This window comes from Chrysemys picta, chromosome 18 (assembly GCF_011386835.1).
Source record: "Chrysemys picta bellii isolate R12L10 chromosome 18, ASM1138683v2, whole genome shotgun sequence".
Lineage (NCBI taxonomy): Eukaryota > Metazoa > Chordata > Testudines > Emydidae > Chrysemys > Chrysemys picta.
The window spans coordinates 9923003-9940673 of record NC_088808.1 but is presented as its reverse complement, the minus strand read 5'-3'; the positions used below and the strand labels follow the sequence as shown (position 1 = coordinate 9940673).

At 44.3% G+C, this 17671-nt stretch overlaps 1 protein-coding gene across 3 annotated transcripts in view; it reads right to left on the bottom strand.

Annotated features, from left to right (window-relative positions):
* PAPPA (pappalysin 1) overlaps window positions 1-17671 on the bottom strand; it is a 229160-nt gene that overhangs the window by 52043 nt on the left and 159446 nt on the right. For all 3 annotated transcript variants that reach the window (XM_005301373.5, XM_042859693.2, XM_042859692.2), the window contains exons 14-15: window positions 13692-13860; window positions 718-901 (exon numbers count right to left, since the gene is read on the bottom strand). In XM_005301373.5, the coding sequence (XP_005301430.2) occupies window positions 718-901; window positions 13692-13860 (353 nt within the window). The remainder of the gene's footprint in view (window positions 1-717; window positions 902-13691; window positions 13861-17671) is intronic.

The window sequence follows — 17671 nt, the reverse complement described above, 5'->3', positions numbered from 1 at the left end:
TAATCATTCTTGTTGCTCTTCTCTGGACCCTCTCCAATTTCTCCACATCTTTCTTGAAATGCGGTGCCCAGAACTGGACACAATACTCCAGCTGAGGCCTAACCAGACCAGAGTAGAGCGGAAGAATGACTTCTCGTGTCTTGCTCACAACACACCGATTTCAAAAGTGACACAGGAATGTAGGCGCTTGAGTCCCATTGAATTTCACTGAGATTTGCACTCCTAAGTTTCCATGTCATTTTAAAAAATGGGACTTAGGCTCCTAAGTAACTTAGGCATTTTGAAAATCCCACCCTATGTTTATAAACACCTTCCCCTGACTCTCCCCGCACACCCCAGGAAGAGATGTCAGCTTTACATTTCACTGATGGCATTAAACATCCTCGTCTTCCTCCCAGTGAGGGGAGCCAGCCTGAAGGAGTCACTGCTCTCATTCTATTTATTCCTATTACTTTTTAAAGTTTTGATTTCATGAAGGCCATTTTTGCTTTCATTATAGTTCCCAGCCCACAGTCATCAAGGGACAAGGTATTAAATAAACCCTCACAACATACAGGAAGAGGAGGGGAAATTAACTTCCAGCATCAATAAAACCTGGCGGGTAACTTTCTGTCCTCATTCTTTTTCATGCTTCAACCCCATGGAATAATAATAATAATGACTTGTCTGTGTCTTTTACAGACTGAACCTTAACTTGCGGAAAAATGCCCTCCGTACCTTTCAGCAGGGCCGGAGGTCGGCAACTGAAGGTGCATTTCTTTCCAAAGGTGGTACCCTCGCTGCAGTTGAACGTGGCTGGGTAGACATGGTACTGGTCTGGAATGCCACAGTCCACCGGTTCACAGGCCACCTGTTTGTTCCATTTCCCGTCCATGCAAATCATGGTGATGCTGGACTGCAGCTGAAAGAGACACATGGCCAAAGACATGACAGCCGGCAGGGGAAAGATCAAACCTAAGAATAAACAAATAAGCTCCCAGTACCCACTAAGAGCCACCCACAGCCTAACCACTGCTCATGTTTGCTATCCTATCAGGTCTCACAAGCCAATCATTGAGCCTGATCATCAGCACTTGGGTCGGAGGCTTCCAAAGAGCATTGAGATGTTAAGGAAATGGTGTCAGTGAGTCAATAGGGGATATTTTCCCCTCTGTGTTAGCACTAAACCAGGGCCCCCGAAGTGCTGTGTTGCTGGTGATGGGACTTCGAAGGGAAGTCCTAATAACCTGTGGTTGTTATAGAACCTTTGGTGATTTTTCTGCTACTAGGATGTTAACTCTTGTATCCGGCTGAATGTGAACTGCAGTTATTCCTGTTTGTCAACTTCAACTCACTCTCCAGTTTCCACCGGATGTGAATCTCTTCTTCACTTCTACTCCTTAGGTGCGGCTATATGTGCTGTGAAACAGCCGCTGTGCCTGACCCAGGACAAGGCTGCATATCAAGCTCTGAGGTGCTCTGGCACCCAAGGTCTAAGGTAAGGGAGGAATCCATTGGATTCATCCATTAAGGGGAGGAATAGCTCAGTGGTTTGAGCATTAGCCCGCTAAACTCAGGGTTGTGAGTTCAATCCTTGTGGGGACCACTTAGGATCTGGGGCAAAATCAGTACTTGGTCCTGCTAGTGAAGGCAGGGGGCTGGACTCAATGATCTTTCAGGGTCCCTTCCAGCTCTATGAGAGAGGTATATCTCCATATATTAGGTATTGCACTTTGTGTTCCATTTCCTGGAGATGCTCACAGTTACTCTAATAACACTGTCATCCATTAACTGTGGCTATTATTATTATTTACTTGTACTATGGCAGGGCCTAGAGACGCCAAATGGAATCATGGCCCCACTGTGGTAGGCACTGGACATGCCCATAGTAAGAGACAAGACAATATTATTATCCCCATAATGGGGGAACAGAGGCACAGAAAGGTCACACGTGGCAAAGTGTGTACAGAGACTCTGTGGCAAAGCTGGAAATTCAACTCAGATCTCCTGAATCTAGTGCCTGGGCCACAAGACCATCCTTTAGTGGCTTGCAGGAATGTCCGGCAGAGATGCATCAGATATCCAGAAACCCTAGATAGCAGAGAAGACACAAAGTGAGGGAGCCATTCTTCCATTGCTAAAAGTATGAATTTACTACGAAGTAAGACAGGTAGGGGTGAAGACAACAGAACAAATAACACAGCCAATATTTTAATTTTTTTTAAAAGCAACATGGTTAGAAAATAGTGAAGGCCAGTCCAAGAGTATGACTCCTTGCAGGAGAACATAGAGTGGGATGGAGAGGAGAAATAAGAGAGATGTAAGAGACCAAAAAGCAAGAGGTAGCTAGAGCAGGAAAGAAAAGATACCTGCACAAATCTGCCTGAACTGTAGCAGTCCTGTCCCTCCAGGGGATATTTTTATTCAGGGCTGGCACAGTCACAGGAGAGTTGCAATGCCAAGCATTGATCTGGGTTTATAAAAGCAAGGGAAATTTTTCTAGCACACATCAAAGGGACCTGGAATTCCCTTTTGCCAAAACACCCTAATGGTTTCAACAGAAGTTCGAACCTGTCTTCCTTTGATATATAGTTGTATTCAGAATGGAAAAAGCAGTCCCACAGACTGGAGACTTCCCAAGTGGGCACAAAACCCCTTTTCCAGGTCACCAAGTTTCTTTAAATAGGAAGCATTGTTGACCAAAACAAAACAGAACGAATTCCTATTGATCCAGAGCGTAACATACCGGGATCCATGGAGAGCCTAAGGCAAAGTAACATTATGGACATCACTTTCAGAGGATGTGTTTCCCAGGGACTTTACCCTCATTGCTTTCCAAAATGTCTGCACCATTTTTTAATTGCTTATAGACTACAGATAGAAAGTTACTTGGAGATGTCTGTACTATAGGAAAGTTGTTTTATGGTGTGAGACTCCATAGAAGAAAAGTGACGAGATGAATGTTCAGGTATGTAACAGCCCCACACACTCCTCTTGCCTGTTCTGGTCCAGTCCTTAGAGCAGAAGTAGAAATTGGGCATTTCTCAACCACTGAGATTTCCATTATTTTCACTGGACAACACATGGGTTAATGAAGGAGTTCAGGGCCTGATTCAGAGGCTGAGTAACTCCAGCTCCCATTCCATGTCTCAGTCAGAGTGAGTGTCCAGGGCTTCTGAAAATCAGGCCTGTCACCTCTAAAGAGCAGGGAGACATCACATGCAGTCTCCCCTGCTATCCCAATGCAGCAGGTGGTTTTGCACTCCGGGCTGCGTGGCTCCATGGTGAGCGGAAGCCACTGTTTCCCATAAGAAACGTTATTATTATCTGCTAATTTCCATAGAACCTGTGGCCATGGCTGCTTGGCACGTCAATTTCAGAGATTAAAACCCAAAATAAAAGCTGTTAATCACATGCCTAACCAAATACCTGCCTCTTGCACTGTGCCCTGAAGGGCACTAGACTCAGGCTCTGATAGAAGGCCCAGGGAAGCGAATCCCAAAGGAGCTGCTGGGTATGGGGTGTTCTAATTTAGTAACCAACTTCAAGAACTTCCCAGTTGACCTTTGCTTATGGGAGAGGATTTAGGGGAAGAGACAGCCTCTTCAATAGAATCATAGACATGTAGGGCTGGAAAGGTCCTCGAGAGGTCATCAAGTCCTGGCCCCCGTGCTGTGGCAGGACCAAGAAAGCCCCTTTGACTTTCTGGAAGGGGAAAACACAGAGACCTGGCTGGAGGGCCTAGCCACGAAGAGGGAGTATCCTACCTCATAAAGAGGAAGCACTGCAACTCCTGGATCATGAAAAGAGCTGTAGCGTGAGCAAGACACAGAAGGGGGCATCAGATTGGGCAGAGCTATTCCCCAGACACAGCTGCAAGGAGGCACCCCAGTGATGAGTAGTGTAAAATCCCCCAGAATATTAGCCTTTTTTTCACAACTGCATCACATTGTTGAGTCGTATTCCATTTGTGATACACTATAACCCCCAGATCCTTTTCAGCAATCTGACCACCTTCCCATTTATCCCCCATTTTGTAGTTGTGCATTTGATTTTTGGAACTGTAGTACTTTGCGATTGTCTTTATTCAATTTCATCTTGTTGATTTCAGACCAACTCTCCAATTTGTCAAGGTTGTTCTGAATTCCAATCCTGTCCTCCAAGTGCTTGCAACCCCTCCCAGCTTGGTGTCATCCACAAATTTTAGAAGCATGCTCTCCACTCCATTATCCAAGTCATGAATAAAAATATTGACTAGTACTGGACCCAGGACTGAATCCTCCAGGACTCCACTAGATACACCCTCCCAATTTGACAGTGAATCGGTTATAACTATTCTTGGAGTACGGTATAGCAACCAATTGTGCACCCACCTCAGAGTAATTTAATCTACATCACGTTTCCCTAGTTCGCTTACGAGAATGTCACGTGAGACTGTGTCAAAAGCCTTACTATAATCAATGTATATCACGTCTATTGGTTCCCCACATCTACTAGGCCAGTAAAGCTAACAAAGAAGAGAATTAGGTTAGTTTGGCTTGATTTGTTCTTCAAATTTATGCTGGCTATTCCTTATAACCCTATTACTCTCTAAGTGCTTACAAACTGATGGTTTAGCAATTTCTTCCAGTATCTTTCCAGGTATTTAAGTTAGGCTGAATGGTCTGTAATTCCCCAGGTCCTCTTTGTTCCCCATTTGAAAGATAGATACTATGTATATTTACCCTTTTTCCAGCCCTCTGGGACCTCACTCATCCTCCAGAAGTTCTCAAAGATAATCACTAACAGTTCCGAGAATGCTTCCGCTAGTTCCTTAAGTATTATCTAAACATTCTTTAACCTGTTCTTTCCCTATTTTGGCTGGTGTTCCTTCCCCCTTGTTGTTAATATTAATTCTGCTGAGTATTTGGTCACCATTATCATTTTTAGTGAAGACTGAAGCCAAATGGGCATTAAACACCTCAGCCTTCTTGATGTCATCTGTTATTATCGCTCTTCCCCGCTAAGCAGAGGATCTACACTTTCCTTTATCTTTCTCTTGGCTCCTAATGTATTTAAAGAATCTTTTCATTAACCAGGCCCCAGACCAGTCAGAGGGTTAAAAACATTTTCTGAACACCTTGAACTGCTCCCACAATAATAGAAAGAATATAGAAATAATATAGAAACTCGAGCCCAGGTGTTATACATTTATGCAGGCCCACTCGAGAAGTAGTCAAGTGTGCACTGCACTAGCTAGCAATTCCTGAAAGGCTTCAGCAGTAGTTGTGTTGTATATTAGTCCAATAGTACAGGGCAACCAGCTGCAGCCTGTGGGAAATGGTAAGTGACTGGGTTATTGCCCTGTAGCTTAGAAGACACCACTTGTCGGCAGTGCACTTATTCTGCACCTATCGCGTCCTCTGTCCTGTATCCTGATACGGCATGATCATTCTCTGCCGTGTAACAGGAAAATTCAGTCTCTTGTTGCATTTGGCCCAAGGCTTCCCTCCAGTGGAACTTCCCCAGACCTGGAGGATCATCCTCTTCAGGATAAGAAGAACCACTAGAATACTTCAAACCCCTCAGCCAGTGCACATCTTAATCAAAAGACTGTTCATTGTAGAAAAATAACATATCAGAGTGTGCGATCATTGGCTTCTCAAGCAATTTGTTCCCTAAATGGTATGGTGGGGGCTCTTGGTTTTCAAGGTCATTGATACTGCACTCTTTAAAGCATTCTGATCATCTACCATCGTCACTTTAATGAATACTGAAACACACATACCTTTGTGGCAGAACATTACAGTCATGGCTTTCAGGAAAGGAAAGTGAAAGCTAACTTACTCGTTTCAATGTGCAGGGGGAATTCAGATTGCCAGAGTTAGAGTAAATGTATCCAGGGAGCCAGCATTCACAGCCCTCTTTTTGCAAAATGTGCTAAAGGCTCTGTGAAGGCCACAGGTGGCCAGGACCTCATCCAAAAGATGGCAGATCCAGCGGCAGAACATTCCTTAATTCCACAGTGGGTCATTAATCAGTGCTGCCTCAGAGGAAGCAGCACCACCCCCTGAGTCATCAGCTGCATCATAGCCAGAAGCACCCATGCTCTCCCTTGCAGCTCTCCCATTAAAGTACGGACCAGGCACAAGCCTGCTTAGCTGGTGAGACCTGTCAAGGCCACAGCCCAAGGCAGCACCTGTGCAGCACTTGGCTTTTGCCTGGGGTTTATTAGCTGTCACTTTGGGCACTTTGTGTTGCTCTGACTGGCATCCCCAGCACCTGCTTCCCTCACTCCTCTGCCTTCCAAAATGAGCCTTACGTAGGGAGAGACTGAAAAAAGAAATACAGTCACCCAGTGTCTGGTGCAGATTAAAGGAACTAAAACTCAGCCTGTGTCATAAAAGTTGTTTCCTGGGACTTCTGACAGCTTGTGAGACTCCCCGTCCCCGTCCCTCTGCCCGAGATCTGACTGCTCCTTCCTCAAGAGCCGTTTCACGTGTGAAGTTTCCTCTGCTTAAAAATGAACAGCTGTGTGCTCTCCTCTAAGTACTCTTCCACTGCTGCCCACTTACTGTGCCGCTAATTGAACCCACATGGACTGTGCTTTCTTTGCCTGGCATGATTGATGATGCCTTTGCACAACACTAAGGAGCTGCTGGGTTTTCAGTAATACCTCGCAACCGCAGCAGCAGTGGCATCCAGAAGGAGAGACGACAACAAATAACCAAGCGACCGGGGCTTTTAGGGAAGGAAGGACAAAAAAAGGGATGGGGGAGGAGGAGAAAGGTAATGAAAAAAGAAGAGAGGAGGGAGGAAAAGAAGAACAAGAGAGATGAAGATGGGAGGAAAAGAAAGGTGGGACAAAATGAAATATGGCTAGAGGAAGAAACGGATGTCATGGGTAATTGAAAACGGCCCTATGTGGGAAAAGGTGCATTGAGAATTTAGCCCCCATCAGCACACAGAGCTTCTTTTGTCGTCGATATGGTTAAGTGAGGTTGAGAGACAGTTACAGTAAATAGCCATGCCACTGCTCCACTTCTGTTTACTCCAGGGATCTCAAATGGGATCGGGACCCCTCAGGGGGTCGCAAGGTCATTACATGGGGGGTCGTGAGCTATCAGCCTCCACCCCAAACCCCGCTTTGCCTCCAGCATTTATAACAGTGTTAAATATATTACAAAGTCTTTTTCATTTATAAGGGGAGGATCGCACTCAGAGGTTTGCTATGTGAAAAGGGTCACCAGGACAAAAGTTGGACTGTGTTTACTGAACATGGCTTTGCTGTATTTGCCCTTAGATGCCCCCCTCCTCAATAGAGCACTTATTGAATGGAAAAGATTCAGAAAAGGGCAACAAAAATGATTAGCGATATGGAATGGCTTCCGTATGAGAAGAGATTAATAAGACTGGGACTTTTCAGCTTGGAAAAGAGATGGCTAAGGGGAGATATGATTAAGGTCTATAAAATTATGACTGGTGTAGAGAAAGTAGATAAGGAAGTGTTGTTTACTCCTTCTCATAACACAAGAACTAGGGGTCACCAAATGAAATGAATAGGCAGCAGGTTTAAAACAAACAAAAGGAAGTATTTCCTCACACAACGCACAATCAACCTGTAGAACTCCTTGTCAGAGGATGTTGTGATGGCCAAGACCATAACAGAGTTCAAAAAGAACTAGATAAGTTCATGGAGGATAGGTCCATCAATGGCTATTAGCCAGGATGGGCAGGAATGGTGTCCCTAGCCTCTATTTGCCAGAAGCTGGGAATGAACAACAGGGTATGGATCACTTGATGATTACACTGCTCTACAGCCAAAATGCTTCTGAAATAAATGTTGTCAAACTTTACTAATTCTGGGTCACTGAGAATGAAAATGATGCTTAAAATTGTTGATTGGCTCTAGTTTTCAAGATATGCTATTGGGTCAGTATATACGACCCTTGACTTGGGAATGATGGAGGATAAGTGAGTTATAAAGGGAAGGGATCTCAATTTAAACCAGAAATGACTAAAATACATCTTTGACTGGATCTATGAATAAATCTATGACTGGGTTTGGACAGTACTTGCTTTTTAGGCAAAACAATGAATGATGCAATCTGAAGCTGGTATTGCATCATACATGATATGAATTGCATCATGTTATTCCTAGAAGTCATGGATGATGCAATCATAACGAAGCTTACATCACTCTCCTGAACAAATTGCCCTATATCAGCTCTAGAAATCATACAGTGTCGTGCTCTCTTATTTGTCAGTGTTTGATTTTGCAAAGGGACACATTTCTGTTTAGCCAAAGTGAACAGAGATGCCTCGTACTTGTGTGAACAGTGCAGATAACTTCTGCTATGTTTGTGGTGAAGTGACTTTTGCATCACAAAAGCGCAGTATAACCACCATGGTTAAGAAAGCCTATCACTTTTATTTTGGCTGCAAAATTGGAGATCAGGACAAGAGGTGGGCCCCACACATATGCTGCAACACTTGTGCAACAAATCTTCGCCAGTGGTTGAACAGGAAAAGGAAATCTATGCCTTTTGCAGTACCAATGATTTGGAGAGAGCCAACAGATCATACCAGCAATTGTTACTTCTGCACGGTGCCTCCAGTTGGGAAAGGTGTGTCAAAGAAGAAAAAGTGGACTGTGCATTATCCAAACATTTCATCAGCTATACGTCCAGTACCCCACGGAGAAGGACTGCCGGTTCCTGATGCACCACCATCATTCTCACTTGAGTCAGACGAGGAAGAGGATGAAACTTCTGGTCCTGAACCATCAATGTCATAGGACCCACATTTTCTCCCATCTTCCTCCTCTGAACCACACCTCATAACACAAGGTGAACTGAATGACCTTGTCAGGGATTTGGAACTACCCAAGAGTAAGGCAGAGCTGTTGGGCTCCAGACTACAGCAGTGGAATCTCCTGGCAGGTGATGTTAGGGTTTCCATGTTCCGTGACCGTTAAAAGGATCTTGTCCCATTCTTCTTCATGGAAGGTGATTTTGTAGCCTGCAACAACATCGATGGTGTGATGGCAGCCCTCAACATTGTTCACGATCCAGATGAGTGGAGACTGTTCATTGATTCATCGAAGACGAGTCTTAAAGCTGTTTTACTGCATAATGGCAATGTTTTGCCATCAATTCCAGTTGGTCATGCAGTCCATATGAAGGAAACCTATGACAACATGAAACAACTTTTGAGGTGTATAAACTATGACCAACATCAGTGGCAGCTTTGTGGTGATTTGAAGGTTGTTGCTCTCTTGCTTGGTCTGCAGACTGGATACACAAAGTACTGCTGTTTTCTCTGCGAATGGGATAGTCGTGCAAGAGATTCCCACTACATCAAGAAAGATTGGCCACTCCGACAGTCATTGGAGCCTGGGAGGAAAAGTGTTCAGCATCCACCACTTGTTGAATCAAGGAAGATTTTGTTACTACCCTTACACATCATGCTGGGTCTGATGAAGAACTTTGTCAAGGCCATTGACAAAACACAAGCAGCTTTCAAGTACCACCGTGGAAAATTTCCAGGGTTAAGTGAAGCTAAGATAAAGGAAGGTGTCTTTGTTGGTCCTCAGATTTGTGAACTTCTTCGAGATGATGCATTTGACCATGCACTGTGTGGCAAGGAAAAGACGGCATGGAAAGCCTTCCAGTTAGTGGCAATAAATTTTCTCGGAAACAACAAGGCAGACAACTACAGGTTGTTGGTGGAAAACCTCCTCAAGACATATAAAAGCCTTGGTTGCAACATGTCACTAAAGATACATTTTTTGCACTCTCATCTAGATTTTTTTCCACCAAACTGCGAAGCAGTGAGCGACGAGCACGGCGAACAATTTCACCAGGACATTGCAACAATGGAGAAACGCCATCAGGGCAAATGGAGCCCATCAATGCTTGCAGACTATTGCTGGACAGTGACAAGAGATGCTCCATTTAATGAATACAAGAGACAAGCCAAGAAGCACCGAGTAGACACTGAATAGGACTAAACTATGTACATAATAGTTTTTTGCCTTTTGTTTCATAATAAATTTTATTTATATAACCCTTTTGCTGATTTTTAAAGTGTTACTTAAACAGGACAGGTGAAATATTATTATGTAAAGCAACCATAAACATATGAAAAGACCTAGGTTTACAATTTATGATTAAAATTCCACTATCTACACAATATACATAGGCATAAAATGTAAAAAAAACTTAAATATCTTAGAAACAGTAGCCAATCAGTTGTTTTAATTGTCATATTTGAATTCAGCACATCAAAATACATAATAAATAGCACATTTTATCTCTGAAGCAGACGACTTCTCAAAAATTGTAGACCAGTGTTACCTGTTGTGTTCATTCCCTCTGGGGCACTTGGCACTGGCCACTGTCGGTAGACAGGATACCGGGCTAGATGGACCTTTGGTATGACCCAGTAGGGCTGTTCTTATGTTCTTATCTTCATGTCCCAGGAATGGGTAAGGACTGGGACTCAACACAGACCCAAAGGCTGAACAGATTTTAGCCACTGAGATGGAGATTTTCAAAAGTGTTTAAGAGATGATAGAGATTGACTTTCAATGGTACTTGTGCTCCTAAATCTTTTTTTTTTTTTTAAATCTGCCCTGAAATTCTCTCTGTTCAGTCCCTAAAAAAGCCTCACTCTGAAATGTCTATGAGAAATTCAGCTCTGGAGCTGAAATCAGGGTGTGATCAATCATTTTCATCAGCATGGCTGTCCTCACTGTCCCTCCCACCAAGAAGGTTATAGATATTTACAACTCTCTTTCAGATGCCTGATTTCCTTCCCTAGCCAACATTATGGAATACCAGCTTGTGCAAAACTGCTTTCCTTCTCCCTTTCTCCAGTTTCCTTCAGCTGAACACGAGGAGCATGTTTCCAGTTCTGCACAAAAACCACTGCAAATACAGAGATTCCATCCTAACCCAGGGCAAAAAAGTCCATTGGTTATTGATAGTCAACAATCCATACATCCCATTTTACTTCCAAACTACAGTCATCAGAAGAGAAACTGGAAGTTGGGAAGCAACTGAGGAAGGAAAAAAATAAATAAAAGGAATCTAAACCATGATAATTAAATTCCAGGATTTCTCAGAGATTTTATTTCTTGCGTGAAAATAACCCAAATTCCAGCCTGAAGCACCTGACTGCAATGAAATAAAGAACCCCTGTGCGGAGCATGGTGAGATCTCTTAAGCACGTGCATAACTTTAAGCATGTGCTTAAGTGCTTTGCTGAAGAGGGATGGACTTAAGCACATGCTTAACTCTGCTGAACTGGGGCCTCTACACTACAATGAATGCACAGAATATAACAAAGGCAGAGAACCTTTGGCCTAGGGTGGTGATTTTTTTTTTTTTTTTCTCTTTGGGAGAGGATTGTTGAGAACAAAGTGTGGGGTGGATCAGGGTTCAGATAAGAGCATTGTGGCAGACAGTGAATCTCCTTGGCTAGTGGAATTAACATCTCAAGTTGTGTCATATGAATCAGATCAAGTCCTGAATGCTCGGGGGGGCGGGAGGGGGACGCACACTTTGAAACCAGGGTTCTCTGATCAAAACCATACAGTAATAATTGGCTTCAATCTTCCCCATTAGGGACTTTACCCATTTAAGCGATATGGTGTTGGTGAAACAACTGTAGTTGTTTTATTTGGTTTGTGGATTCCTGTGTTCTCAATGTAAATATCTAGTCCAGCTATTTCCCTGGTCAGTCATTCAGGCTTGTTTGAGGCTTTGTTTTCTAGTCTGCAAAAATGCTCAGCTGGAGCTAGGGTTCTGGTGCTGATGCCAATTAAGATGGAAGAGGCCCAGCTCCTGGGGTCCTGTATTTGTTTTGTAATTGAGTTGAAAGGGCTGACTCATTCCCCTCCACTTTGTCTCCCCCTCATTGATCTTATGAAGAGCACAGAGGGAACCACTGTATGGGGAAGGGGGGATGGAGGAAGAGGAAAACTCCAAAGCTTTGCCCCCAAACTTAACATGAATCCAGAGACGTTCTGAATGTGGGAGTCATGGGACAACTCCCCTGCCCCCACATTCACTCTCTTCCCCCAGACTTCAGGGAAAGCTGGAGTGATTTTCACAGCTCTGATGAAGTTCAGTCCCCTCTCCGGGCACTGAAAAAACATCCCTGCCTGGGGATGACTTATGCCTGGCGCTCACAACAATCCTTCTGAAGAGCAAATAGTTTGGCTTTGGAATGCACCAGATTGTAGCAAGTGTCAGGTATTTGGGGGTGGGAGTGGAAAAAGGATTCCAAGGAGGGTTCTCCAGGGTTTCTGCTAAAAGGTATTCGCACACACGCCACGCTTCCTGTGACACACATGAACACTCTGCCATGCTATCAAGACACACCATCGATTTTCCAGGAACAAAGTATAAGTATTTCCAGCACAAAATTAATGTAAAATTTCCTAAGTGGTGTTGCCTCCCCTTGTTGGTTTTGTTTAAACAGGAAAACAAATGAACAGTTTCCCCCGTCCCTTGCCCTCTCTGCCAACACGTGCACTTGTAGGACTGGAGGCTTATCACGGTCTGAACCACTTTTTTTGTTTTTTTAATCTGAAACACCTGGATCCATTTTTCCCCTTGTAGTTCATGTTTGTGCATCTCTGCACTGTCAGGTTCTGGCTGGAAGCAGACGGAATGAAATGCTGCAAAAGAGGTGCGGCCTGTGACATTATCAGGCCAAGACAAAGGAGAAAACACCGGAAATCTCACCAGAAAGCTCGTGCTTGTGAGATTCACCGTTCAGTTTTCCAGACCTAATAAGATCAGATAAGGTCAGAATAACCATCTAAACGTTTGGGTTTTTATCCACATTTCAGAAACATTTGAGGTTCACCCATCATTAGAACATGTTTCTAGAGAGTAAAACTGCCTCTTTCTCAAACAAGAAGACCTATAGAAGCTATAGATCTAGCTAATCTTGCTATAGCTGTTTGGCTGTTGGGAAGGAGTGCCATCTACTAGCTCAAGCATAGATCTGTGGATGAGGATACCTGGATTCTTTTTTCAGCCCTGACAATGACTACTTGTGTGATCTTGTGTGAGCCATTTGGCCTTTCTATGCCTCAATTTCTCCAACTGCAAAGGAAGGTAGTAATACTCACCCCCTCTCTCTTGCATTTTATGAGGGGCAACTAAATGTTTTGTAAGGTGGTTGGAAATACTCTCATGAAAGGCTTTCTACAATAAGACCCAACTTTTTATCATCTGTGTGATGATGGAGGAACCTCCAAAGCTTTGGAGTTTCTATAGGCTGACCAGACAGCAAGTGTGAAAAATCGGGACGGGGTGGGGGGTAATAGGAGCCTATATAAGAAAAAGACCCAAAAATCGGGACTGTCCCTATAAAATCAGGACATCCTGTCACCCTAAGTTTCTATTCTGATAAAGATCCTCCTGTGAACCTATTCCAACTTTCTGGGTCTGTAAAAGTGACCTGGCAATTGCATGAATACAGGATTTCTTGTGACACTCCTGATATGTCCTACTCCTGGATCAGACCAGGAATTGTACCATGAGAATGGGCTTTCTTATGGCGTTCCAGTATTTCTGCTGCTGAACCTGGAAGGGACTAGGAAGTGCAGAGGCATGTTTGAAAACAATTTTGAAATGTAGATGAAAGTGGGAGTCAGTTCCTATTTTATCCAGACATTTACCCATCTCTCCTTTCGGAGACCCCCCCCAACACACCTGGCTCTTGATGAGGTCATCATCTCGCTGTACTTGCAGAATGTAGCCCATCTTGCAACTCACACTGCACTGGGCACCGTTGTAGAGCTCCCCACTGGTGCAGTTCAGCACAGCATTCTCAATCTGCAGCTCTTGACAGTCAGTGGCTTCGCAGGAGTAGTGGACACAGCTAGTAAGGAAACAAGAAATGGCCCCTTTAGTTCATTTTTGCAGGACAATGCTAGACTGACAAATGCTTCATTGGCAGGGCAGCACGTACAAGTCACACAGCTTGAATACTGAACTCGTTTTGCAAAAATCATCCGGGAACAGTAGGCACCGTTGTCACACTTCCTGCTGAATGAGTGCGTGCTGGCAATGACACCGGCAGCACATTACAGATCTTGTGCATGTGAACGTAATGCTGGTGGCAAGGGGCCAGGTTGTCAGTGCTTGAGAATGACATTTGGTTTTTGTTCAGGATACACAGAACATGAACCGCATCTCAGGCTTCCCTTCAGCGCTCCACCAAATCTTACTGTAGAAGATCCATCTTCAAGGTTTAGGGACATTGTTCGGGCTCCAGGCACCACCCAATCTTTGCTTTCTGCTAAAATTACAAGTGTCAGCTCATACCAATAATGCCGGTGTTTTTGTGATGCCGACACCTGTTTTGGGGGAACTGGATTGAGACTAACACACTCAGGTCACAAAGAACACAACTCCAGGTATGTCGCTAGCGATAAGCTCTTATCAGTTAGAACAAGCTCAGTTCTATGCTGTCTTTTCAGATCACTCCACTTGCTGCCTTCCTGTCCACAAAGCGTTTGAACAGATGGAACCTGTCTGTTTCCTCCCGGGAAGTGATATTAATATTTAAAACAATTTGCAAAATAATGATTGTTTTTAAACGACACATAGAAGATTGTGTGCAGCAAAGTCTTTCAGTCTAGGAGAACCCAGACATAACAACTACTGAAAACGTACCCAGCTCAGGAACATAAGCATTTACCCAGGGGTTCTCAGCCTATTTACTATTGCATATGCAGCTCTCTCTGTGTTAGGTGGGTCGCATCCACACAATAGATATACTACCTGTGTGGCCCTGAGGACGTCACATGGGCTGCAGCTGGGGACTGATTGGGCTGCAAGCTGCCAGCAGGTTGAGAAACAATGATTTACATGATATTTTTGTGTGGTCAAAGCGTTGTATGGACACTAAGTCTGGGGTTCTCAGCCTTTTTCTTTCTGAGCCCACCCCCCAGCGTACTATAAAAACTCCACGGCCCACGTGTGCCACAATAACTGGTTTTCTGCGTATAAAAGGGGGTAGCAACCAGGGCAACCGCCTGGGACCCCGTGCCTGTGAAGCGACATTGCTCAGGCTTCGGCTTCAGCCCCAGGTGACGTGGCTCAGGGCCCTGGGCTTCAGTCCCACGCGGTGGGGGTTCAGCTTTCTACTCTGGGCCCCAGTGAGTCTAATGCTGGCCCTGCTTGGCGGCCCCCCCTGAAACTTTCTCACGGCCCCCGGGGCCCCAACCCCTGGTTGAGAACCACTCCATTAAGTAACTACCTCATGCTATCCTTGTGAGGAAGCTGGGTCAGGGCAATTCATCCCATTTTAGAGTTGGGGAAGGAGATACAGAAAGGGGGAATGACTTGCCCAAAGCCACTCAGTCAGTCAGAGGCGGAGCCAGGTTTAGAACTTGGGACATACTGAGTCGCAGATCAGACTTGGACACAGTATTCTGTCACTGTATCAAATCATTTCTCTTCCAACTAGGAAATAACCCTGCCTGGGAAGTAACCTACTCTTGGAATTCAACCATTCCTTGCCTCTGGGAAGCCCTTCACTGAAATGAGTTGGGCTGCTTATATCCTCTGCATTCAGACAGACTCAATGGGCCCAATTCCCATCCCTTTCTTCTAGGTTGATGCTGCCCAGTCTGAGTAAGGTGGCAGCATCTGAAAGATGCCTCCACAATTCCCACTTAGGGCCAAACTCACAACGAATAATATTATACTCCATAAGCAGTCCAACTGAAATCTCTGTTACTGAGAGTCTTTTAGAAGCACTCCCTCAACTAGTCCTAGATGCAGCCACCCTTACTTAAATTTGAGCGGCATCTTACTTTGCAAGTAGTCTTGTTGACACGAGTGGAACTAATTACTGAAGAGGGTCCCACTTAACATTCATAAGGTCTGTCGAATCTGGCCACGAAAAGGGAATGGATATTAAATATGATGTCTTGCCCAATCTTCACTACACATACCTGTGCACTGAGGCTAAGTGTTATTTTGTTTTCCTCCATTTTTGGACAGTGATATTTTTGTATGTGAATTTCTTCTGCCTTGGTGCTTCACTGAGAAGTAAGTTGTGTTGTTGAGGAACACAGTGAACATCATTGATAATTCAAAATATTGAATAAGGAGAAATCTGTTCTCAAAAATACATGTTGTGAACCTTGTAAATCTTGCAGGAAGAATTAAATCCTTTTGCACAAAAGTCAGAGAAAAATAAATAAAATAATAGACCCTTTTCAGTAAATATCTGATGTACACCAATGTACAGCACATTGATGCTACCCTGAATTCAAGCCTTGAAGGATATCATAGGAAGGAACAAACCTGAGAAAAATCAGGGCCAAATTCTGTTGTCCTTACACCAGTACAAATCTGGAGTAACTCCACTGAAGTCAACAGAGCTAGCCTTGATTTACATTGGTGGATGTGAGAACAAGAATCTGGCCCCCACATGACCATTGATAGTCATACAGAACTGAAACGACAGAGGCAAAAGCATTAAGTAACACTTCTTGTGATGTTCCTCGTTCTGCTACAAGTCCCCTTATAGTCTTAGCAAATGGCTGGGGAACATTTTTAGCAATCCCTTGAACAGGGCCGGCTCCAGCATTTCTGCCGCCCCAAACAAACAAACAAACAAACAAACAAACAAACAAACAAAAAAGCCGCGACTGCAATCGCGACTGGCGGCGGCAATTGGGGGAAAAAAAAAAAGCCGCGATCGGCGGCGGCAGTTCGGCAGCAGGTCCTTCGTTCCTAGAGGGAGTGAGGGACCTGCCGCCCCCGAATTGCTGCACATGCCGCCCCTCTCCCTTGGCCGCCCCAAGCACCTGCTTGTTAAGCTGGTGCCTGGAGCCGGCCCTGCCCTTGAGGCTCCAGATTATGCTTTGGTTAGCAGGCTCATCCAAGCAGCTCTCTCAGCATGTAACTTTATAAGAATGACTTCATAAAAAAAACAAAACAATGCGACCATTCACTTTTTGTAAAACAACAACTACCACTACCAAATGTTTCCAATTTAAATACTTTTGGTTCTCTTGATGCTAGTTCCAGTTTGGGATCAGCTACTGTCAGCTGTAAATCCCAATTAATTTTGGAGTCATCATCCTGACCCGAGTGCTGCAAGTGCAGAGTTAATAAGCTAAACAAATATCAACAAGAAAAACATCCAGACAGAACCCATCATGCCCTTAAGCACAAAATGGTGGGCTGCACCGTTCCTTTCTCAGATTCTACCATGTAGGAATGGGAAAACATGACATGTTCAAGAAACCATACATTCCTAAGGAGCGAAACTGTGAAAAATCTTACCTTAATCCACCTTCTTAAATGTGGACAATAGTTTTTCAATTAATGACTTAATGAAACTTTGCACTGTTCATCTGAGGATCGCTAAGCAGATTTCAAAGAACGGTATGTTACAGACAGGGAAACCAAGGTACAGAGAAGGTATGACTCAATATTTGCAAAAGTGGTCTCTACATTTGGGTGCCCAACTTGAGACAGCTTCCGTGTGATTTTCAGAGATGCTCCGCACCTGCAGCACCAGCTGGAGTCAAAAGCAGATGCAGGGGCACTAAACTCCCAAACTCACGCCCTGTGCATTTAAAGGTGTGCACCTAAAAATCAGGGCACCCAAAATTAGAGACCACTTGGTTTTGATCTTCATAGAATATATGGGTTGGACGGGATCTCAG